The 26,606-nt window shown below is 37.6% G+C and overlaps 1 protein-coding gene across 1 annotated transcript in view; it reads left to right on the top strand.

Moving 5' to 3' along the window:
- The window catches only part of BCAS3 (BCAS3, microtubule associated cell migration factor), a 454,972-nt gene that overhangs the window by 185,927 nt on the left and 242,439 nt on the right, over window positions 1-26,606 (top strand). Inside the window, exons 19-20 of the mRNA XM_023756742.1 lie at window positions 1,578-1,743; window positions 4,505-4,605. Of these exons, the coding sequence (XP_023612510.1) occupies window positions 1,578-1,743; window positions 4,505-4,605 (267 nt within the window). The remainder of the gene's footprint in view (window positions 1-1,577; window positions 1,744-4,504; window positions 4,606-26,606) is intronic.

The raw sequence follows: 26,606 nt of genomic DNA, 5'->3' as shown, positions 1-26,606 counted from the left end.
GTGGGGAGGGAGAGAGATAGAGACATACAGAGATAGAGATGTGAGAAGAGATATCAATTGGTTGCCTCGCACTTGTGCCCTGACCGGGTACATGCCCTTCATCCAGAATCGAACCCACGACCCTTCAGTATGCGGGGCCAACGCTCCAACCACTGGGATACACTGGCCAGAGCGAATTTATATAGTTTTTTTTTAAATCCCTTTTTTTGATCATCAGGATCAACACCTAAAATGTTTACATTAATTTCCATTTATTGTGTGATGGCTGACTGATTCTGTGTAGAGGAGAATCCCTACATTGATGGACCACGAATTTCATTTTGAATAAGCTTTCCCCCTCATTTGAGTTCTATTGAAGTAGGTCACATTGCTATTATTATGAGGCACTGCTTTGAAGAGTTCCAAGGGCTGTATTGTTCTTGGCTAAACGAAACGGTTCTCCGTTGCGCTTAATGCTGGCAATCAGACGTCAGCCCCTTCCCTGGTTATCGCCTGTCAGTGACCCTCTCCAGGGAAATAGGATCTCCCGCACAGCAGGTTCCTTACCTGAGTGGGAGAGGATACAGCACAGAACGCAAGCCTTCCATTTCCTTATCCCATCTTTATTTTTTTGTTACCTCCTTAGCTTTACTGATGCTATCGAAATGACTTTTTGTTGCTAGTTAAAACCCTCTGTGTAGCTCGATTTCAAATGCTTCTCCCTTCTGTTCTAATTACCCTTTTAACTTGCTACTCCTTTATGTACCACTGACTGGTCATTAGCCATTTTCCCAAATCAGCTGTAATGAATTCCTCTGGCCTAGAGATAAGGTGACCCACCCAGCATTCAGGAGTGGTTTTCTATGCTCCTAGGTTTACTGTAAAACCCGAGATAGAGGACTGAACCTGTTCTGGCACTGAGGACATGTGTCCTCCTTCTAAAGTCATTTGATTAGGTCCATATTCAGCACCTGACCTCCCTCTTCATTTACCATGGAGGCCAGGGATCCAACTGAGAGAAAAGAAGGAAGAGGATTTGGGGGAGGAAGATGTGTGAGTTTTTTGCTTGCTGGTTTGTTCGAATCCAGAAATGTGAAAGGGAAAGTGGATGAGAAGTTGGGCTGATGTCAGCGTACAAAGGGCTCTCATGCACTCGAGTGGGTACTTCTGGTGCCACTCTTAAGTCTTTGTCCATGCAGTGTTGCTTTTCAGTCAGTCTGTCCCTGTCCCTCCTGATAGCATTCTTTTTTCATAACGTGGGAGACATTATATTGCAGACAAATATACCAGACTGAAAAATACTGTTTCACTGTATTAGAAATTTGCGTATACTTACATCATTCTTGAGGTGCATTCCTTAAGATTTAAAAAATATTTAGATAGCGTAGACACTTTTAAATTCCTTAGTTTATACTTAGTAAGAGACAACTTTTAGGCAAGGAGCAGACACCTTACCCATTCATGTGAACAAAATTCCTGCCTTTTTATTTTCTCTTAGTAGCCTCAGAAGAGATTAGAAATTCAATAGCTTATAAAAACTATGCTGTGCTCCTTTTAGGTCATTATCAAACATCCAGGTTCTATTTTTTTGTTTGTAGATCAGTCCAAACAAGTTGTAGTTGAATCTCTGTACATCATCAGCTGCTACGGGACCTTAGTGGAGCACATGATGGAGCCACGGCCGCTCAGCACTGCCCCCAAGATTAGCGATGACACCCCACTGGAAATGATGACATCACCTCGAGCCAGCTGGACTCTGGTTAGGTAATACCACCTTTCTGTTTTCTTTCTTTCTCTTGTTTAAAATTTTTAAAAATGTATTTATTATTGTTTAATCTTTATTGTTGAAAGTATTACATATGCCCCCCTTTAAAAAATTGTTTACATTTCAGTAATAGGCTCTTCGGGACTGGTTTGGGCTGTGGGTTGGGGACTCAGCTCTTTGGGTCCTGGCTCTGCCCTTTGGCAGTGGGTTCAGCTGTTCAGGACGAGTGTCAGCACATAGGGACTAGGAAAAAAAATTAATTCATAGGGCACATATGCATTCTGGTCTGGTAATGGGACCAAGTTTTAAATTGTCTACTATCTGGTTATCTTGTGACATCATTGCAAAGATAAGCATAAACCCTTCTGGAGAAAGTATCCACAGTCTAACTTGAAACCCCTCACCTCCAGAGGCCCTCCTCCGTGGACCCGCACTGTGATGGGTCTGCCTCCCAAGCACTCCCTTTTCCGTCCCCTCAGACTATAGCACATGGGCCGTAAAGTCAAGCTTCCGTGCAGTTATTATAACGAATGAATCACTCTCTAAATAATACTTTGAATACATTACAAGGAAATTATACTCCGTGGCATTAAACACAGTTGGTTAAGTTTGGAAAAAATAAATTTTTTTTTTCAGTAATATCCAATTTCCAGTTTTTTCTTAACAGCTTTATTGAGGTATAAAATATTAAATGTGTACAATTTGATAAGGTTTGACATCGGATACAGTTGTGGAAACCATCACCATAATTAACATTATAAATATATTCATCACCTGCAAATGTTGTTTAATGCTTCTTTTTAATCTCTCCCTCCTGCCCCTCTTTATCCCTACCTTTGCCATGGAGCACCAGGCAACCACTGTTTGCTCTCTCTCACTGTAGATTACTTGATGAGTTTTAGAAGTTTACATACATGGTATCAGAGTGTGTATTCTTTTTTTGTCTTGCTTCTTTCATCCAGCAAAATTATTTTGATTCATCTCTGTTGTGGCATGTATTGATAATTTTTTCCTTTTTGAAATTGAGACATAATTTACACATAATACAATTCACCCCTTTAAAGTAAATTTTCACTAGGTTATGTACCCATCCATCACCACAGTCAGTTTTCATCAACCCCAAGGGAAACTTGATACCCATTAGCAAGCACTCATTTTACTTTCTGTCTCTATAGATTTACCTACTTAGGACATTTAATATAAGTGGAATGAGACAAAATGTAACCTTTTTGCATCTGACTGCTTTCACTTAGCATAATGTTTTCAAGGTCCAGCTAAGTTGTAGTATGTATCAGAACTTTTTTCCTTTTATGGCCAAATAATATTCCATTGCATGGATATACCACATTTTGTTTACCCATTCATCAGTTGACCCACACTGTGATGTGACTTTTTACCTGCCATGAATTACGCTGCTAAGAACATTCGTGTACAGATTTTTGTGTGGTCATATATTTTCAGATGACTTTCATATGTGCCTCAGAGAACACGTCCTTTTGAACTCCTTTCTCCTTGTATCTTTGTGTTACCTCTTCTCGGACTTGGGTTTTGTTTTTTCTTTTTAATTTTCCACATGCTTCCCCTTATTTCCAGTCTCATGCTCACTGAAAATAGAGAGTGCACTGAGGCAGTCATTGAAGGGAAATAAACTAACATAAATAGATTGAAAGGTTTCCTTTACAGTTATTCCCCAATATATAAAGGCTATGACTGTAGAAGTATTTATTAAGAATCAGAATCCTGCCTGGCTGGTGTGGCTCAATGTTTAAGCGTTGACTCATGAACCAAGAGGTTGCTCAACTGGTTTGATTCAGGATCCCCAGAAGGAGGCAGCCAATTGATGTTTCTCTCATAAATGTTTCCATCTCTTTCTCCCTCTCCCTTTCTCTCTAAAATCAATAAAAACATATTTTAAAGAAATGAATCAGAGTCCTTCTTAAAAGTACATAATCACTAAAATCTTTATAAGCTAATACGGATCGAGAAGTTAAATCTAGAGTAAAACCTTTTCAGTGTAGTGTACAATGAATGGTATAGGAGAGAAGAAAAAATTGGTCCTGACATGTATGGAAGGAAACAGACAAAAATGGATATGAAAATGATCCCTTTCCTTTTGACATTTTAAAATACTCTTATATTGATTTTTCAAGGCTCCAGCATTCTTTACTACTACTTTACTGCACTAGATTGATTTGATCAGTAGCTTATTTATCAGGTTATTCATGAGCGGGCAGATCTAATTAAAATTACTGCACCATCATTGTTGAAATAAGTGGTTTATTTTGGAACTCAGATGCTAATTTGTTCTTTAATACGTCACCCACGAACATAACTGTGTTTTTCCCCACCATTGTCTTCCCTGCTTTATTCTATTTGAAAATACACACATATTCTGAGAATAGAGAGCTCTAAAAATTGTCAGAAATTAGGTAAAATTAGAACTACTTAGTTTTGACATTTGAATTCCACACTTCCTCTCTGTCCAGTATTTTGAATGTCCTGTCTGTCCTATGCCGGGGGAGGGGGGGTCTGCTTTAAACTGACACTGGCTCTGTGTGATTAGTATGAATCACTGCCACCTTTTTATTCTTTTCTAAGCAGATGGCCTTGTGTTTTAGGTTTCAGCACTCCAACAAGTTCATTTTAATGATTACAAAGATAGTGTGAGTTTATATCAATGTCTGTAAGTGGTGACAGTGATGTTGATTTACATACCATCTATTAAGCTTAAATATTAATATTCTTCTGCTGTTTCCTTAGAACTCCTCAATGGAATGAATTGCAGCCACCATTTAATGCAAACCACCCTCTGCTCCTGGCTGCAGATGCTGTACAGTATTATCAGTTCCTGCTTGCTGGCCGTAAGTAGTTCCTGTGTTTTTCTTTCCCTACAGTTATTTTGAGATTTCATCTTCAAATGCCGACTTTTAATGCAACCATGCGTATTACCACTGGTCCATCATTCATCAGCCATAAACAATCAGATGGAGACAATAAGATATTTACTACAAATATAAACCATAAGACTTAGCATGCATTAAGTAAGCCTCTGCTGTCCTTGTTCCCTGGCCGTGAGATACATGCTATTATGTAAGCTGGGAGGGAATTTTCTGGTGGGCTCAAAGGTGTTAACAACAAGAACAACAAAAGGATACTGGTATCTGTTTCTGACATGAAAAAATTATGTACTTTTTCACCGTGAAAACTGTGTTGGCAGATTTTTCTTTTTGTAGAATTTTACTTGCGATAATGAAGTAATGATGGCAACTCCATTGGTTTTTGTACGTCTGCTTTCATATCCAAACCCTTACATTTATAGAGATTGATCTGGGTTCTTTTGTTACTTGAGAAAATGTACATTGAGATAGAAACAGCCTTGTTTATGGGGGGGGGGGCATGAAAAAACAATTTAGTATTTATTATCCAGTTTATGGTCATAGAATTAAAAATTCCTCACAATTATAATTCAATTTTGTAGAAGTGACTGGATCCTTAATTTCCCTTCATGGGTCTGAGCAGTGCATGTTTTTAAGAAACTTCCTAAAAATCAACATTGACGTGTTTTTAATGGAGTTTTGTTGTATTGGACTTATTATTTCACTTGCTGTATTTATACAGCATGAGGTAAAATATTTTCTAAAACTTTTTTATTTGATGTTTATAATGTGTTACATATTAAAATGAAACAGAGAAAATTTATTGACTTTGCTCTAAAGTTATGAGACTATAATTGCAACAAATAGTTGGCAGTCTTGCTCTCATATAATTGAACTCACTGATTTTTCCAATATGCATTTATTGAGTGATTTCTATGTGCCAGGCACTTGTGATTTAAAGTGAATAGTACGTTGCTCTGTCCTCAATGAATTCACTGTCTATCTCGGGAGGTAGGTATTTAATGAAAAAGTAATATAAAATTAGGCACATCAGTGAAGCGTTTGGTTAACAGTGAACTATGAGAACAGTGACTTAAGTTGCCAAAGCCTTTACCAGGAGGGGTTTATGTAAAGTGATATTTTGGTTCAAAAACTGAGTACATGATAGTTGTTAGGTCCTAGGTTATCTAAGCATATATTTAACTCTATCATATGCATTAGAAAAAAACATGACACTTATATAATATCTAATTAAAATATGAGAGCATTTTCCTCTACCCTTTATTATGGGTGAAAATAATTGTTAAGTACAGTTGACTCTTTCAGAATTAATATTAGTTTGTTTGTTTTATTCTTTTGATAGGCCTGTCCAGTAGACCAAGCAGGTCTCAAATATTGGAGAAAAAGATATGGGCAAAAAATAAAATGCATCTATCTTTATCCTTTAATTTTTTTCTTCCAGCAAATTAAACTGCTTGATATTACTTGATTATAGCAGCCCTAAACACCTTTGTCCAATTCTTGGAACTACAAAAATCCCCTAGTGCATATTTTAGGAACCACCACTGTAGGCAATAGCAAGCCATCAGATGTTCTCATTGGAGTGACACCATCAGAACTGCATTTTAGAAAGATCACTCAGGCAGTCTGGTAATAGGAGGTTCAGAGGAGCGGAGGGGAGTAGAGGCTGAGTGATCCTGGAGCGAGAAGAGGGCTTTAATTAAGGCTGTATTACACAAAAGTCAGGGCAAATCTGTGATCCAGAGCAGAGTTGGGATAGAAAGGAATGAGAGATAATTTGACAGAATGCAGTCACTGATGATTCTGTGATTTCTAATTAAAATATAATATAATGCATTTTGCATGGACCTTTTGAATATCAGGTGGACTAGCAATGGGATAAGAATGAAAAGGCCTGGGTTTCAGCTCCTAACCATTTGTCAATAACTTGATAAGTATAAAATATCAATAATAATAATTACTGTTATAAAGGAGTTGTTATTGTCAATGAGGTGATGTTAAAGTCCTTTAAAAACTGTAATACAGTACCCTTATTTTCAAATAGTAGACTTTAGGGCCTTAATAATGAAATAGCTATTCTGGCCACCTGATTTTGACCATGTCCATTGTCCACTTGATGGATCATCATTAATATACTTTTTCTTATCTTTTGAAGTGTTACTATAATAGGTCACTATAATAGTGTTACTATAATAGGTTACTATAATAGGTCTTGAAATACCTAAGCGACAGGTAATTTTTTACTACTTCTGTACATTGAGAGTGTAGACACAGAATTCATCTGGATTTTAAAGTCACGTTTTCTTACATAAAGAAAGGATATTTGATTAAGAATATTCCAGTGTATGACACAATTGAAGCAATTAAATGAAATATGCACAATGTGACATCTGCGTCGGAGGTACAGCCTGACATACAATTGGCAAAAGCAATGCTGGAGCCAGTTTATAGAGAATGCTTTTCCCTGCCCATCTCTTGAACCCTTCATGCAAGTAGAACCTCATTAAAAAGACTTTCTTATTACCTTCCTGCTTTCTCTCCAAACGCTCCTTACTGAAACCAGGTGGAAGAGTGTGGCCTCTTGAAACACAAGGATACCATAGTTGACGCTGGAAAATTTTTGGCTTTACTTAGCCATATTGAAAATCACATCTTATTTCCTGACTTGAAGACCATTGTTAAATACATTACTACAAATATTTTCAAATAGAGCCATTTGGAGTAAAATTCCAGTGCTAACTTCACAAATGCTGCAAGCATTTTCTTTGGTTCTTTTTGGATCTGTGGATCAGGTGAAGCAGACTTGTGCAAACTCTGGAAATGATAAATAATAGTCATCGACAAAGAATGATGTAAATGGAAATGGGAAAGAGACTTGGTCTCAGGGAGAAGAGAGTAGGAGAGCCGGATGTTGAGCAAGGAGTCCCCACTCCTCTTCCAGCCCTGTAATCATAATAGATGCCCTGCTAGTTGATAAACAGAGTTATGCATGTGTGGCAGGAGGGCAACTGGTGGGGAGGGAAAGGAAAACCTGCCTGAAACACTAAATACTAACTTTAAAGTGAAGTAAGTAAAAAGGCCAAATTTTGTATTTGTAACTGTGGTCACATTTCCTACCTATATTAATTGAATGGAATGGTATAAAATTGAGGATTTGGGGTGTATCATTAAATCATACTAGAGCTGCGGTTGCCAACCTTTTGAACCTCATGGACCACCGGTTGGTGACCGCTGCTCCAAAGGTTTCCTTAAACCAGCAGTCGTCAACCTTTCGAACCTCATGGACCACCACTGGTCTGTGGCTCACCGGTTGGCGACTGCTGTACTAGAGTGCTCTATACAGAGGTCCCTATGGAGGCAGGGAGAACTCTTTGTTAGTAGGTTGAGCCTTAGGAATTGCTGATTTAAATAAGTTTTTTTTAAAGTCAAATATCAGCAAAATGACATGGTTTGAATATATTGATGAATTTATATGTGCAAAGTGAATGTAAAATGATAATCTAATCCTATCTAATAATAGACAAACATGGTAATTGACCGTACCTTCGCTATGCCTCCCATTGGCTAATCAGCGTGATATGCAAATTAACCACCACCAAAGATGGCAGCTAATTTGCATACTGCAGGCAGGGTGGGGCAGCACCATTCAGCCTGCCCCGCTGCCATCCGGGCCTACTATTTGCCACCCGGGGCGGTGGGGCGGGACAGCGCCATCCCGCCTGCACTGCCGCCATTCGGGCCTGCTATCTGCGACCCGGGGAGGCGGGCGTCCCGTGTGCGACCGGACCCGGGGCGGCCGGGCGGTGCAGCAGCGATCGGCTGGCCAGCCTGGCCGCCATCTGGGCATCCCATGTACGACCCGGCCCGGGGCGGCTGGGCGGGGCAGCGAAGGCTTGAAGGCGGCTCCGGCCGGAGTGAAGGCCTGGGTCCCGGGTGCCGGAGGAAAACCGGTGCCGGCAGCCAGGAGAAGGGAAGGCCTATTGCACGAATCTTTTTGTGCAACAGGCCTCTAGTCTTTATATAACTCAGTAAAAGTAAAAGTTGGGAATTATTATAAAAATGTTTTTTCCTTGGTTATAAGTAATCTTGGGAATAGTTGATAAAAATATTATACAGAGGTTAATAGTTTTTTTCTAATGCCTTTTCTAAAATAGGCATTTTAAGTATGATCCTAAAGTAGATGACCTTTTTTTAAAAAGTCTGCTCCAGAGCTTCCCCAATTGTAAATTAAAAAGGGGCATCCTGAATTGACTTGGGGAAAGTTGTATTCATGGGGGGAAATAAAGTTTCCTCCTTTTCTTTCAGGAAATTGGGCAGCAGCAGTATTTTTAAGTTGCTGACATTAGGTAGCTTTGTTGGGGGTGGAGGTCAGACTTCTTTCTAAAATAATCCTTGGGTATATGAGAAGTTCCTCCCTAAGCTTACTGAGGTTTTTTGTTAAGTAGTAACAAAAGGCCATTCAACAGAAATACAGCGTTGATACACAACAGAAAGGTGACTGGGATCTATAGAACCTTCCTGTGTTTTATTGGGAATGTAATTGTCTTCCTCTGCCTTCAAAAGCATCATAGGAATGGTGGGGAGAGCCTTTGCTACCAGGTGGAAAGGAATGAAGAACATTGAAAATGTTTAAAACTGATATCCTTCTCACCAATGTGTTTCAATTGGATTTGTGTGTGAAAATAATGTGCTTTGATTTCATGGAGTATTTCTTGAGGTTCCATTTCAATAGTAGCTCCCCACAAAGACAGAATAACAAGGATCAGTTTACTATCCTGCCTGAAACAACAACAAAAACCAGAATATAGTTTAAAGCAGGGGTCCTCAAACTTTTTAAACAGGGGGTCAGTTCACTGTCCCTCAGACCGTTGGAGGGCCGGACTATAGTTTAAAAAAAAACTATGAACAAATTCCTATGCACACTGCACATATCTTATTTTGAAGTAAAAAAACAAAACGGGAACAAATACAATATTTGTATTTGCATGTGGCCCACGGGCCGTAGTTTGAGGACCCCTGGTTTAAAGCAACTATTTTCAAATCATTGGACATCAGGGAGTAAAGGATAGTGATCCTTGAGAGATGGGAAATAATGGGGCAAGCCCTACAATTGCCTTGGTTTATTGCCTTAAAGGATTCTCTAGACCAGTGGTTCTCAACCTTCCTAATGCCGTGACCCTTTAATATAGTTTCTCATGTTGTGGTGACCCCCAATTTCATTGTTACAAATCGAACATAATTAAAGCATAGTGATTAATCACAAAACAATTTGTAATTATATGTGTGTTTTCCGATGGTCTTAGGCGACCCCTGTGAAAGGGTCATTTGACCCCCAAAGGGGTCGCGACCCACAGGTTGAGAACCGATGCTCTAGGCTATGCTTCAGTGATGGGAAATCCAAGTGGAATGAAGAGTGGACAGCACAGAGTCCAGCAACACCAAGGAAGAGTGTCTATCAGCAAACTACCATGAACTATTATTGCGAAAAAAAGTGTTACTGAAACACAGTGACTTCATGATTTCGTTTATATGTTGTCTGTGGTCACTTTAAAATAATAACCACAGAGCTGAGTAATAGTGCAGAAACCATATGATCCACAAAGCCCTAAATATTTACTATTTGTTAACTCCTGACCTAGAATTAGCCAGACTGGTTATTAGAGAGAATAGATATATCAGCACAAAATGAGAACTCTGAACATCTGCAGAGGGTCCTCTTCTAGTATTTAACATAGGACTGATGGCTGTGGGAAACTACCCAAAGCCAAGGAATCAGCAACCACAGAGAATCTTAGAGGGCAGAGTGCCTAGAGCTCACACAGGGTCAGGAATGGTGACACTAACACAGTTATCGTAACTGTATTCCATATGTTTAAAAAGTTAGAGATGTGGAGGATATTAAAAAGACTCAAAGTCCTAGATATGAAAACCTAGATGTGAAAGTTGCATTGGATAAAAGTGAGAATAAATTAGAAATTGCAGAAGAAAATATTAGTGAAATTGAGGATAGACCAAGAGAAATTATCCATAATGAAATACAGAAAGAAAAAGAAATTAAAAACAGTGTTACTGAGCCGTAGGATAACATATACTTGAAATGAGAGTCCCTGAATCAGGATGATGGGGGGACTGAAGAAATAGCCAAAAAAATTTTAAATCTGATATATCCAAGAAGAACAATAAATCCCCAAACACAAGAAACATGAAGAAAACCATACCAAAGTGCACAATTACCAAGCTGCTCAAAGTCATTTAGAAAGAGAAAAATCTTAAAAGCAGCCAGTGGTTAAAAAAAAACAAAAAGAAAGAAAGACATTACACAGTGAGGAACGATGATGAGAATGACAGGTTTCTCTTAAGCACTGAAGGGAAACAACTGCGGGCTTAGAATTCTGTCCTCTCAAAAAGTAGCTTTCAAAATGAGGGCAAAATAAAATACTTTCTTCAGATATACAGAAGATTAAAGAATTTGTCAGCAGCAGACATGCTGTACAAGAAGTCTTAAAGGAAGTCCTTTAAGCAGAAGGAAAGTGGCAGCAGATGGAAGAGAATGAAGAACACTGGACATGGTTAGAACATATAATGTGTTTTTTGGGTAGTTATTCAAGTCTTTTTAAAATATAATTTACTGTGAACACAAAAATAGTATCAGCACATTGTGGTTTTAAAAATATATGTATGTATGTATGTATGTATGTGTGTGTATATACACATACATATTTATATATACAGAAATGTATTATGGACTTTACAACGTATGTGTGTGTGTATGAATGTGTAATACAAACACAATAACAACAGTAGCATAAAGGCCAGTAGTGTGGGAAATGGGACATTATTATTGTAGGTTTTCATAGTATTGTGAGTGGTATAACATCACTTAAAGGTAGTAAACTGTGATATTAAAGCTATACGTAATGCAATCAAAAGCAGTCTACATCAAGAAAGGGAATAAAATGGAAACAAACAAACAAGTTGATGTGGCCCTAAGTATATCAATGATCATTATAAAAACTCAGTTATGAATGATCTAAACAGCCTAATAAAAATTCAGAGATTGTCAAATTGGATAGAAATATAAGCTCCAACTATATGCTGCTTAGGAGAAACATACTTTACTCCCTGACTTGCTACATTAATATCAGACTAAGCTGAACACTCCACCCAACAACAGTAGAAAACATTATTTTCAAGTGCACAGGGAACACTGACCAATGTAGGTCATCTTCTGGGCCATAAAACAAGTCTCAATAAATTTAAAAGCTTTTAAGTCATACAAAGCATATTCTCAGACCACAAAGGAATTAAATAAGACATGGATAACAGATCTGGAAAATCCACAAATATTTAGAAAGTAAACAACATACTTCTAAGTCATACATGGTTCACAGAAGAAATCAAAAGGCAAATTAGAAATTATTTTGAACTGAATGAAAATAAAAAAGAACATATCTTAGAATACTATTCAGCAAAAAAAAAAAGTTGATTGAAGTGTAAGTACATGCAACAAGTTGGATGAATTATGGATATTATGCCAAATGAAAAAAAAACCAGTCTCAAATCTTGCATACTGAAAATCTTAAGAGCACCAAGAGAAAAAGATTCCATTTATACAACATTCTCAAAATGACACAATTAGAGATTAGTGTCGATCAGATCTTAGAGCCAGAGTAGTAGGGAGGTTGCTATGACTATAAACAGGGAGGTAGGTCGTTGCGGTGAGGGAACAGTTCTGTATCTTGATTGTAGTAGGGGTTACACAAATTAACAAGTTAAAAAATGGAATAGAACTATGCACAAACATACACGCACGTCCTTTGTAACAGAAAGTATGCATATACAACTGTATTTGTAAAACTGGTGAAATCTGAATACGGTCTATGGATTTAGAATGGCAGCTTCTGGGCTTAGAAACCAGGTAAAAGGGGTACAAGACCTCTCTGTACTATTTGTACAGCTTCTTACGAATATAATAATTTCAAAATGAAAAGTTGAAAGAAAAGTATAAGATTTCTGAGATGTCCCTAAATCTGTACTCAAGGGGAAGTTAATAGGCCTAAATGCCTGTTTTATAAAAGAGAAAGTTCTGAAATTAACTAGCTCAGTTTCCACATTCAGAAGCTAGAAAAACTTGAGCATATTAAAGTACAAAGGAGGAAATAATAAAGGTCAGAGTGGAAATCAGTGAAATGGAAAATACAAAAACAAAAGAAAAAATATAAATAATATAGAAAAATAGAAAAAATCAATTAAATCATGATGTACTGTGGTTTTCTTCTGCTTGGGATCTTAGAAATTCCTGGGTCTGTGGATTTATAGTTTTCATTAAATTTGAAAACTTTTATGCAAATATATCTTCAAGTATTTTTTCTGTCAGTCCCTCTCTCCTGTTGTGACACCAGTTATATGTTGGTTGATCACTTGGTATTTTCCAAGCTCGCTGATTGTTCAGTTTTAAAAATTGTCTTTCCCCTCTATGTTTATTTTGTATAGTTTGTATTTATACATATTTAAATTTATCAATTCTTTTATTAATTTTTTCATTTTTTCACTTCAGATATATTTTTCATTTCTAGAAGTATCATTTGGATATTTTTTCTATCTTTCCTCATTATGTCAATGTTTGAACATATGGAATGTTTATTTTATGATAGATGTTTTAGAGTCCATGTGTGCTAATTCTTTTCACCCTGATATATATATATATATATATATATATATATATATATATATATATAGTCTTTTTTTGTTGCTTTTTTCTATTGATTGATTTTGTTTTTCTCTTTCTTTATGTGCCTAGTGATTTTTTAAAGGAGGATGGGCATTTTCAATATCGTGTTATTGAGTGGTGGACTGTTTTATATTCCTAGGATGCACTAAAGATTTAATTGGAATATATTTGACTCTTACTATTTATTAATATTTGATTGAACAAAAATACACATTTTAACTTCCAAGCAGTATGCAGTGACTATTGGATTTTCGGGACCCTGTTATTAGGCAGTTACACTGAAGACACATAGTTGATATCATGATTCCCCACAAGGTTGGTGGGTTGGGCTAAGGGAGGCCTGCTTACTGGGGAAGGGCCTTGAAGATGGAAACTGGGGAAATAGTTTTATTCTCATTAATCTGTATGTTTCTATGCTTATTTAATTATTGTTATTCAAAGTTCAAAACAACCTTTTGTTTAGGGCTAATTATTTGAAGAGATAATATAAATCTGTCTTATGTGGCCAGTAGTGGAAGTGTATGATCACAATTACTTTTTAAACTTCAAATGCTTAAATTCTATGTATTATCTTGATCTTATAATAGTTGTGCTGACTTTACTTTTGACTCATTTCCCTAAAATAAATATAAATAAGGAACATGTATCTGAGTTCTATAAAACATTGTGATAATAGCATTAATTAATTGGTATAGAAAAATTTAAAGATTGAAGAAGTTATTTATTAGTGCTTCCTACATGGCCCACACTGAGGATCGAGCCCGCAATCTGGGCATGTGCCATGACTGGGAATTGAACAGTAATCTCCTGATTCATGGGTCGACACTCAACTACTAAGCCACCTCGGCTGGTAGAGATCTTGAATCCCAAGTAAATTTTGTGCTGCTGTCCTACTAGCTACAAACATGAGAACAGAAATAGCAAATGTCTTCCTCTATAATATAAAGTCAAACTTTTAGGTTTAGAGTGGAGTCATTTTAAATATTTTACTATCCTATTGTATTATTGGTTTTACAACACTATGGTGATACATTTTGAACACATTGATACAAAAAGGAAAAACAAATTTTGTCTTCTCTACCATGGTCATTGTCAGTGCCCTGGAAAAGCAATTACATATGCAGCAGTTTTCTGAGTTCTCCCTTTTGAATGTCACATTAGATTTAACCTAACATCCTGGATTGTATCTCTGTTGTGGTTTGTACCAAGTGTGATGGAGGTACTCAACAATATTTCCTTGCATTGTCCATAATAAATATTTGCTCAAGAGTGGGCAAGGGTGGAAGGGGAAGAATGAAATGTTTTTCTTTTGCAGAGGAAACTTGTAACGTAGTACTTATTTAAAGAGTATTTATAGTCCATTGTTGGCCATTGGGTGTGTCATGCTGTTCTCTCCAGTCTACATATCTGAGGTCGTTCAGAAGCCACTTCAGATTGAGTTATATTTCAGTTTTTCTTATTTACGTTTAATTTTATCAACTGATACATGTCCTCCCATAGAAAAATGATTTCAGTGAAATGAATGGTATTTTTCTTCAAGAGATATATTGACCCTGAATTTAGCCAAGTTGTATAACTTGAGGAACATTTAAATATGTTTTCTTCTTCAATGAAAAGATATCATATGTTTAAATGAAAGTACTATCAGCAATCTGCAAGCATTTTAAGGGATGGATTGAAAAGTTTGGATTAGATTACCCATTTTCCCTTCTTTTCCTTTGTGTTTATGGGATACATGCTTCTTATTGATAACCATATCTTTACATAGATCTTCACCACTGTGGAATAGCTCATTGGGTTTTTTGTCATTGCTGATTTATTGTTGAGATGTTTCAACATCAAAAGTCCTTATACTCCATTCTGAAGTAAATCTTTGCCTTTCTGTCATTTGTTTTAGTACTCTTTAAAGTATTATTTGCTACTAGTATTTTGTTTGGAAAATAACAATTTATATACCAAACCACTTTCCTGTCCTAATTGTTCTTAAAATAAAACAAACATAATGGCTTGTTTTGTATTTCTAAATGTTTTTCTTTATTTTACAAAATTCTAGTGATATTAGTAGCTTAATGTTTCTTTGGGTTGTTTTTATGACCTGCTTTTGAGTATACATCTTTTTTTATTGATACTAGTATTTATTGTCATTGGGCAATTTTAACTGGGATGGAACATTGATTCTGATAGATTAAATAAAATAATCAATTGGTCATAAAACCTCTGGTCCATGAGTACGTTGGCTTCTGATGTCATTCACTCTATGCCACTTGAGTTTAAGGATCTTATATAAAGACACTGATACCTGTCAATTGGGTAGTGGAGATGTGGGATGGAGGCTACAGGGATATCTGTTTGCCCTTTTCTCCAAAAATAAGGAGCTAAAGCAGAATGGCCTGTATCTGCTCACCTGCAGAACCATAATGGGCTGATGTTGGCAGGAGCCTGTGGTTGGTTGTACCTCCGTTCTATCCGTAAGGTTAATTGCTAACAAGTGACTAAATGGGAATTTTGGGGCGATGCTACAACTGTCTGCTCTGTTAGTGGTAGCAGGAGTTCTGGCGCCATTTCAGGGTCACTGTTTGTTTGTATCTGTCTATCGGAGTTTAGAATACAGTTGTTTCTCTGAGTTTCAGCCTTCTCTATAGAATTTCTGTCAATTGTTTGACTCCATTAAGGGTGCAGGGGAAATAAAAGCCTGAATGACCAATCCACCAGGGGCTGTGGATAGACCCTTTCTTTGTCCCTACTCAGAGCACTGCATTAGGTCTCATTATCCATTTATAATAAGTGACTTCTGCCCCCTAGGTCACTGAAAAATATTCAGTGTGCTTTTCTGACACATAGGGCACTTCTCAGCAGACATATGAAACAATGGGACGTCTGGCAGTCTGGAGGACTATGCACATTGCAGGTTTTTAAATACATAGCCTTGTGCCAAATCACTCTGGCAGATTTTTTTCTTTGCTCTTGCAGGGGTCATAAAGGCACTAAAGGAAGCCTAATGTCTGGGAGATGAATGTAGTGTTCCCTTTTCATTTCTTTTTCTTCTAATTCAAAAATATATATTTTTTTGCATTTTTGTTTTCTAGAAAGGATTGGCCTTCATCTCTGCTTTTGCAGTTCCTGGTAGAACAACCAACATTTATTGGTTGTTCTTGGTAGAAAGGCTTGGGTATAGTGAATGGAAAGTGGTTGCCAAATATACCCGGGTGGTTCTGGAGGCTTCCTTTGATGTATTAAAGACCTGTCTTCTAGTCCTCTGCTCTGGCCACACTGGTGGTGATTAAATCTCCCACTGGAAAGTGTGGGAAAGGATTTGACCCTTTCTTGGTTACTATCACCCAGATTTCTTCTGTGATATAAATTTGGACTACCTGCCAGAAAGCTCAACACATCTTGTGGTTCTGACTCTAGCTCCCAATGTGTAGATAGGCTTGGGAAAAGTTGGAGATGGTATAGTGATTAGTGGTTGAACTGTATTTACAAAGTTAAATTGAAGGACAGTGTCTTGACTAGCAGTCGCTAATTGTGTGGCCTTAGCACAGTGCCTGAAGTCTGTTGGGATAGATACAATCTGAGAGCCACTTCTTTAGCAATTCGTATGAAGAAACTTTGAGAATAGGGAAAATGTTTATAAAGTATTATTTAAGTTTAACATGCATACACTTAATTATTTAAGTTTAACATGCATACACTTAATTAGGAAAGCCCTTTTTCTCTCTTAGAAGCTTACATATTTTGCATTTAGTGTCCCATGCATTGGCTTGTCACTTTATTAAAAATATATGAGGCATACATGGGTTCGAAGAGATAAGGAGAGAGAGAAACATCAGTGTGAGAAGGAAACATTTATTGGTTGCCTCCTGCACGCCCCCTACTGGGGATAGAGCCTAAAACCTAGGCATGTGTCCTGACCAGGAATCGAACCAGCAACCTTTCGGTGCATGGAATGATGCCCAAACAACTGAGCCACACCGGCCAGGGCCCCTGTTTATTGTAATGAATTCATAGTCACACTGTAGAACCCAGGTATCTTTAATGTAGAAAGTTTATTGTAATGAATTCATAGTCACACCTGTAGAACCCAGGTGTCTTTAATGTAGTCATCTTAAAAAAAAAAACAATTATAGAAAACCATATAGTTGTCAGAACTCTCTCCATGACAAGAATTAATATTTTAACTATAGTTGTCAGAACTCTCTCCATGACAAGAATTAATATTTTAACTGGATTATAGCACCATTTGATGAATTGCTTACTACATTAGGAGAAGGAGGGAAATCCATTAATTATAACTGCTCTCTACCGTAGGAAATATAATTATATAAATATGGATTTTGTTAAAAGAAAAATCTCTACTTTATGGTAGTGCTGCTTATATGTGTACCTATACCTCTTTGCCATTAGTAGGAGGGTTTCTCTGAGTCACTGTCCTTTGAGTAATAAAAAATAGTAATTTTTGCCGTGTTATATGTTTCAGGCTCTCCTGGTTGCATAATCATATTTGGTTATTGTTTAAGAAAAGTATAAAGTACCAGGGAAACTTTGTAGTTCAGCCTTTCTGCTCAATTCTTAATTGCATCTCTATTTGTCTGTCTTGCATTCTTATATTATTTAAGTCAAAAGCTTTACTTTTGTTTTGATGGTGTATAACCTTTTACCATCACTGAAATTCTCCTTTTATAAAATTTTTTCCCCTCATGATTTTTAAAAAATGTTTTATTGATTTCATAGAGGAAGGGAGAGGGAGAAAGAGAGAGAAACATCAATGATGAGAGTCATTGATTGGCTGCCTCCTGCACACCCCACATTGGGGAGCCTTGACCAGGAATTGAACCGTGACCTCGTGGTTCCTAGGTCGACACTCAACTGAGCCATGCAGGCCAGGCTCTCATGATCTTTCTTACTGAAGGTGCCCAACCCAGTGACCGAGGCATAAGGGAGCTCGGTGAATGCCATAGATTGTCTCCACAGTTCGAATCTGTTCTCCTTATTGTTGTCATATGACAGGAGGCTCTTCACCATGTGATTTTGTGGAACTTGGTCAAGAGACAAGAAACACTGAATTGCCTTCATTGCCTTTGTACCATTAGTTTCTTGCCTTTCCTACTGTGCTTTCTTTGTATTTTAAGACCACATGAAGAGCTTCGGAGCCACCCTTACATGTCAAGTCTGGGTCAGAGCTGAGACTTATAAGGACTATTCTGAGGCGAGTGTTTTTGTTTTTTGTCTTCTCTTGGCACTCTGCTAGTCTTCAAGGCTATCTTTCAGGTGCCAATGGTTCTTGTATGGTTATGTCAAATACTGTTTAACTAAGAAATCAAACCAGGAGCCCAAAGTACTTTGGTTCTGAAAGTAAACGTAAAGCTTCCTGAAATGCCTGTAACTTCCTTGTGTTGTAACTTCTGATCAGATTATTTTTCTCTATTGTTTGATAGCTTTACATGGTGTCTGTGATCAGGATACATAGGTACTTATTAAGATGAAAAAATGATTAATATAGGAGACATGGAATACAGAAATTATGGAAACTCTGGATGAGTGATATGATATAGTTGATATCTGAGATAAACCATCTCTTGAATGTTTCATATGAAAATTTTAATTGGAAATAATGAACCTAGTAGGTAAAGATATGATGAATTGAGGCAGTTGATTCTTCAGGTTGAGAGCGTGGTCTTTGGCATTTCCAGTTCTGTCTCTCTTTAATGTAAGGTAGATAAAGTGTTATGAGAAAGCCACCCACTGTTATATCTTTATACTTGAATACTTTAATATACATATAATGGCAAGGACATAAAAAGAAGTAATTGTCACGCCATTACATAATTTATTGGTAACACAGTGGCAATGATTTGTGGAGATAACTTTCCAATAGCTTTACATTGTGTATCCAAAGAGGTGAGAGCAAGCCTTGGAAAATCTTTGGTTCTGGGCTATTTTCTCTCTTTCTTTTCCATGTGGTCTTGGTTCTATGAATTTTTTAATTTAGTAAGAGGTAAATTTTGAATGTTTAGTTTCTTTATTATATGGTATCTATCATGTAACCTTAATTATTTTTAAGAAAGGTTTTAAATTATGTTCTTATGGATAGACTGAAAATGTTGATGTCCTCCACGTCTAAAAGCTTTTCACTCTCCATGCCAAGAGAACTCTGCCTCTTTTGTCCTTAATTCTCCCTGCTGTATAATGATCTGCACTCATTTAGGACGTACCTAGCTAATAGATAGGCGGAGACCGGGAGAAGTGCATTAACTCTTTGCAAAAAGTAATTTTTTCCATTTTTCCTCTTGTGAACAATTCCCTCCCCTTCCTTTAATTTTGTTGTTAGGCTTTATTCTGGAGGCTGAACTGAGTACCTTAGACTCTGCTTTTTACCTGTGTACGTGGGGATTAAGGACAAAAAGTTTGCAATAACTGACCAAATGCAGTTTAATGAACCCAAATAGTGATTTCTTACCTGTAAGACATCAGTTCACAATAGGTTCTGCATATCTTCTACTTATCTTACTCTCTGATAGAGGATATTCTGTTATGAAATGCCTGAAAAAAAATTTATCTAAACTACAGGGTGAAATGTGAGAATACAGTTGCCACTGTTGTAGGATTACAGGTCATATTTCTACATAGAATCAGCACTAGGAGAGTTCTAGCTTCCAGCACATAGTCATTCCCCTCAACAAGAACACACATTACCATGTGCACTGGAGCTGAAAGCTGGTCCTGTATTTGATATGTACATGTGTGTAAATATGGCAACAAGGATAAATGGATATGTATGGAGTGAGTGTGTATAGAAGCACCCCCCCCCCCACCCCACACACACACACAAAGAAAATATCACTAAACCTAAGAAATTAGGAGGAATGTCCCTGACTCATTATGCGGTAAGTGCAACTTTGTTTCATGCATTGGTTTCCATCATCATCCTATATAATAGAAGGCTAATATGCAAACTGTCCCCTTGGGGGTTCAATTGCTTGCTATGACATGCGCTGACCACCAGGGTGCGTTGCGGAATGAAAGAAGGCCCCGGCCAGCAGCCGGCAGCCAGGGGAAGGAAGGTCCCAGCCGCCCCTGATCACCAGCCAGGCCTAGGGACCCTACCTGTGCACGAATTTTGTGCACTGGGCCTCTAATTCATTGATATGCATCTGATTTCTTTGTTTTCCTTTTTTGACTTCTTGGATTGACTACATCATACAAATTTCATTGTGATGTCTCCACAGATTTTTAAAATAAATATTAATTTTTAAACAGGTACATGGCGTACACAATTAGAAGGTCCCAAGGAATACTTATTGGAAAATAAGTCATCTGTCCTCAGTCACCCTTAGGCCCTTTGAAAAGGCACTGCTGTAACTACAGTTGAGCTTTGATTAGAATGGGTTTGTTCTTATTTAGACTGCTTTGTTTGGGTAGGTTATATAAACTGTGGTAGGACAAAGTTGTTATTTATAACCTTACATGGAAGATACTATACAGTGATAATATGATTCTGTAAAATAGCAAAATGGCCTGGCTGGCGTGGCTTAGTGGTTGAGCGTCGACCTGTGAATCAGGAGGTCACGGTTTGATTCCCGGTCAGGGCATGCCTAGGAGGCGTGCAAGAGGCACCCGATCAATGATTCTCTCTCATCATTGATGTTTCTATCTCTCTCCGCTTCTCTCTTCCTCTCTGAAATAAATAAAAATATGTTTAAAATAGCAAGGTGGACTTCTTTCACTTTCCTGCTATTGTTTTAATGTCTGTAGAATGCAGTTGTATTATGAATTGAGTTGATATAACAAACATCAAATAGGCATTGTGTACATCTTTTCAGGTAAATAAACTCCACCTGACCTTCATTGAAAATGTTTTCCAGGGATTCTTGCACTCTGTTCAGTCCTTAGAAATACATTGGGACAGCTTGAAATTTTTCGTGGAGTAGCTGATCTTGCTTATAGCAATGGTTCTCAACCTTCCTAATGCCGCGACCCTTTAATACAGTTCCTCATGTTGTGGTGACCCCCAACCATAAAATTATTTCCGTTGCTACTTCATAACTGTAATGTTGCTGCTGTTATGAATCGTAATGTAAATATCTGATATGCAGGATGTATTTAGGCGACCCCTGTGAAAGGGTCGTTCGACTCCCAAAGTGGCCGCGACCCACAGGATGAGAACTGCTGGCCTATAGCATGCAGCCATTGTGTTTTATCATATTTAGGGTTATGATGAGGAGCCAAACTAAATTAAAACCCTTTCCAGACTACCTCCAGGTATAACTTGTCCAGATGCTGAATGTACAATGACCATTAGGGCAGCAGGAATAATAACAAGTGAAAGCTCCTTAGTTTATGTCTTCTGTGAGAATCTTACAGGGAACTTGGGGGGTAGGGAAGAGAAGGCAGAGCGGGCGAGGAAGAGAGGCACCCAGTGTTTGCTATTTAATGAAATCTGTTATCTCACAGGCAGTGATATGGCATTGTTCTAGTTATATGTTGCCTGTGACTGTTACTCTGGGATTGTGGAATAAAAGGAAAGTGAAACCTGAGATGCACAATGACTGACTGCTAGAAAACTTCGTTAATTAATTAGAGAACATCCATGGTAACACGGTCAGGGTGCAAGGAAGGCCATTGATCGGTTTAATATAACATAGGGAAAGCTTTTCCCTTTTATGGAGGGTAACACTTCAGATGTTCTTGCACTGGTATTGGATATGGCTGCTAATAAAGTTCAGTGAGTTCCTTACATTTAAATGGAAACGTTTCTAAATCAGAGAGAAAACTTCTTTCTAGACTTCAGTAAAATGGAGTCAGGCCCTTAATAAGAATAAGAACGCTACCTATTTCTTAAGGTTGTTAGTGGGTTTTTACCTGAAAGCTTTCTCTTAAAAAAAAAAAAAGGTTCTCCTCCCCTGGAATACTACGTAGCAGTAAAAAAGAAGGATCTCTTACCCTTTGAGACAGCATGGAGGGACCTGGAGAGTATTATGCTAAGCAAAATAAGCCAATCAGAGAAAGACAAGTATCATATGATCTCACTCATATGTGGAATCTAATGAACAAAATAAACTCTTGAACAAAATAAACCCAGAACATAGAAGCATAGAACAGACTGCACAATCTCAGAGGGAAGGTGAGTGGAAGGGAAGAGATCAACCAAATAACTTGTATGCATATATGCATAACCCATGGACGCAGGCAGTAGGACAGTGAAGACCTGGGCAGAGGGTGGGGAGAGAAAGGAGGAGGCTGATTAGAAGAGGTCAATGGGGGAAACAAGGGGACATATGTAATACTTTGAACAATAAGGATTTAAAAATATATATACTTTTACCATAAAATTTTTTTTAAAGGCCAGGGTTTAAATTTTGTCAGTTTGATAGTGGGGAAGCGTAACTTTGAATGAGTAAATCTCTGATTACTGCTCTTACATATGTTTGTTGGTTGTTGTAGTTCCCCTTTTGTGACCTGCTTGTTCGTTGGCAGTACCTGAGACCACTTTGCCTTTGGATGGCCTTTTGAGCCTTTCTTTTTAAAGGCAGATTTTAGTTTCTGTACTAGGAAACTACATTCCCAAGCAGAATTTCTTTCTCAGGTCCTGAGTGCTTTCTGATCAGAAACAGAGTTTGCTATAGAGCCCTCTCTTATTGTATGGTTGCTTTATAAATGCTGTTTTTAATAAGTACCAAAACTATATTGAAGTTTGTCCTTGGATGAGAGTTTATCACTGTTGGCCTTTGGGTGAACTTGGAGCCCGAGCTGTTTCATTCAAGGCAGCATGATGTCATCTAACTCACAAATTTCTGTTGCTTGAAAAAGGCAACATGTTTCCCTAAATAACCTAAAGGGCCGAGTAATGCTGGCACAACATTATTCACCTCTCAGGTCTCCACTAAAGACTTCAGCATGGTGAGGGTTTTATTGTTTTTGGAGGGTTGGTGGGGAGATGGTAGAGAGCAGGGGACCCAGCTCACACTCACTTTTCCAAAATAGATCCATCTTTGTTTCTTCATATTAAATATCTCTGAGTTTCTTTCTGGGCCCAAATATTCAGCATATGAACGTATTTTAGGTTTTTCAGCAGAAGCTAAAGCCACGAGCTATATCTCACATAAAACTCTAGATACCACTTGCTTTTTAAAAAAAATTTATTATCTTATTTAATATAATTGGTCTACAATCTCATATTGGTTATATATAACTAGGTTGCAGTTGGATCAGCATTTCCCCCCTTATTTGTGAAGCAGATTTCCCTGATTCCATAGCACTGAGGTTCATTTCCAGGAGTAGTACAGCTTTTTAATGTCTCCTAAATTTGGGAGCATGGAATTCACCAGCAGCAGAACCTGTAGTTCATTAGCTATGTCCTCCGAAGCTTCCAGAGCTCCAGCTAAGAGAATTTATTACTGGGTGTTCAAGAAATGGATGGGAGAACAGAACAGAACCAAATGGATTTCCCCTTCCTTGTTTTTATAAATAAGCACTACCCTGTGTTCAATATTGTGCTTTGTGTTAGTTTATGTAAAAAGGATGCTTATGACCCATATGTGGTTAGTGTTTTAGCTTTGATACGCATTGTCAAGTCTTTTTTCTTTCATTGCTTTAAAAGCAAATGGTGCTGGGGGCAAATAATTTTTTTTATTCTTTCATCTTAATGGAACACCTAGACCCTATGTACCCTGTTGTAAACTCCATAGTTAGGAGATTATTTTTTCCTGAATACCTAAACCATGTCGAACACACTAAGAAAAGTAATTACCTGCCCTAATATAAGTTATATTCCATATACTGATGATAAAAATTTATCTCCAGTTTTCTAACCAGAAGACACGATTTGTTGCAAATGAACTTAGGTTCCTGAGAGCCATCTGTAAATTTGGGGTAATTTAGAAAGAATTTGATTCCTTGAAATTGAGGATGTACTGCTATTGTTTTGTAGAAAACACTCTGAAATGTCAACAGGTTAAAATTTCTCCAGGGCTAGGGTTTTCAGCAGAAGCTAAAGCCAAGAGCTATAGCTCACATAAAACTCACAGGACTAGTAGTAACTCACTGTTGGAATTTTGGTTCTAATTACGTATCCTAACCTACAAGTATTACCTATATCCCTTCCATTAAACCATGTTAAAAAAGGAGACTTCAGAGTCATGTTCAGTATCTGGTAATACAATGTTTCTAATGCTTTAATTTAGCAATTATTATTTGAACAACTTAATACTTTGTACCTATAGTTTTAACAGCATCTAAGTCAATGCTTTTAGCTTCCTCTAAATCATAAATGCTATATTTTATGTGGATAATTTTTTAAAAGTCTATACCTCTCGATCCTTACTTTATAGTGCAGAAGACACCTAAGACTATAAAACCAGAGAACTCATGGAAGCTATTTATAGACTTGAGAAGTGATATCATGATTTGATGTTCTCCATTTTGGAATATTGAGGTTTTTGTTATGTGGAATTCAGACTTAGAAGCACGATCAAAAGACCATTCAATTTTTTTTCTTCATATCTTTACTTAAGTTATGCTTAATTGGAATTCTTTGGGGTTTGGATTAACAACTAATTTGCAAAGGTCGACACTGAAGCACATTGCTTTTTGTTTGCTTTGCACATATACATAAAATATATATAGAAACACATGTATATATCCCCTCCCACATATATCACTGTAAGACAGCAAAATACACTTAGTGATTTTTTTTAGCTTTTATTTACTCACTAGTAGCATGACCTGCTTTCCTGAGGACACAATATAAACAAAGTCTGGCTCACAGTTACCTCATAATGATCTGCCCATCCTGCCCTGGCATGTTGATCTATACTCATCAAATGCCCGTGTAGAGGCAGTACTTTTGAAGTTATATTCTCTAAAATAAATTGACAGGGTATCCTTTTTAGTTAGATGGATAGGCTTGTTTTATATTATTTTACTAGTAGGGATAAAGGCAGGGATGGAACATGGCAGATGTTTTTGTTTCAAAATTTCATACTTTTCCTGTCTCAGCTTTATGCCTTCCTTTCTTCCTTCCTTCTTTCCTCCTTTCCTTCCTTCCTTCCTTCCTTCCTTCCTTCCTTCCTTCCTTCCTTCCTTCCTTCCTTCCTCCCTCCCTCCCTCCCTCCCTCCCTCCCTCCCTCCCTCCCTCCCTCCCTTCCCTTTTTTTGTGAATCCACACACTGAGGATATTTTCCCATTGAATTTTTAGAGAGAGTGGGAGGGGGAGAGAGAAACATTGATGTGATGGAGACACATCAATTGGTTGCCTCCTGCACCCACCCCAACCAGAGCTGGGGATTGAGCTTGCAACTGAGGTATGTGCCCTTGACCGGAATTGAACCTGGGACCCTTCAGTTCGAGGGCCAGTGCTCTATCCACTGAGCCAACCTGGCTAGTGGATAATGTTTTTCTTTAGGTCGAAGGTGTATGTATGTATGTATGTTCATTAAACTCAGACTTGCAAGATAGATAGTCCATTTTTCTATAAATAAACTCTTTTAAGTTCATTCTGCACCTTTATTCTAACAAATGTGGAAAACAATGAATCAATTATTACCCTCTCCAAAACTGCATCTTACATAGTGCAAAGATAATGAGATGGGAGAGTTGGGGACGTTTTATCCTGTTGTAACCACTGAGACGTCCCAGTTCCCTACCTGACCATTGGGTATTGCTCTGTATAGTCCTCTGCAGCACTCACCCTTGCTTCTACTTCAAAGCCTGTTAGTTCTTTGGAATGTGTTCATATTACTCTTGGACACATATTAATATTCTCAACTTTTTCCTGGGGAACTTGGAGAGGTTGTTAGAGACTTGGCTGTACAGATATTCCATGCGTGCACACACCTCTTATACTCCTGCACCATGAGGAATCTCTTGCTACTTCCTTGAACCCTAAGATATGATTTTTCACAGCTGTTCAATCCTAAGACTCCTGGGATTCCGTAAATTTCTACCCTTTTTTGGAACTCTCCCCCCCGCCCCCCCGATTCTGTTTATGGTACTCTTGTTCTAATTTCAGAATATCTTTCCTAAGAATTGAGTGGTCAGAGAGCATGGAAATTTTGCTCTTGTCATACATTCAATCCTTTTTCCTTATCCCAGGGTCAAGTTTTGAACTTTTTTTTTCATTGTAACCTGGTATATCATTGTTTCCCCAAGGTAGTGAAGGTGGAATGTTCTTCCTACCTGATTGGGGAAGTTTTTAAATGTACAGAAATCTGAGGGAGAAAGAAAGATATTTATGTCA

This window comes from Myotis lucifugus, unplaced genomic scaffold (assembly GCF_000147115.1).
Source record: "Myotis lucifugus unplaced genomic scaffold, Myoluc2.0 scaffold_99, whole genome shotgun sequence".
In the NCBI taxonomy this organism is placed as follows: Eukaryota; Metazoa; Chordata; class Mammalia; order Chiroptera; family Vespertilionidae; genus Myotis; species Myotis lucifugus.
The sequence above is the reverse complement of the archived record's forward strand: the minus strand, read 5'-3'. Positions and strand labels throughout refer to the sequence as shown.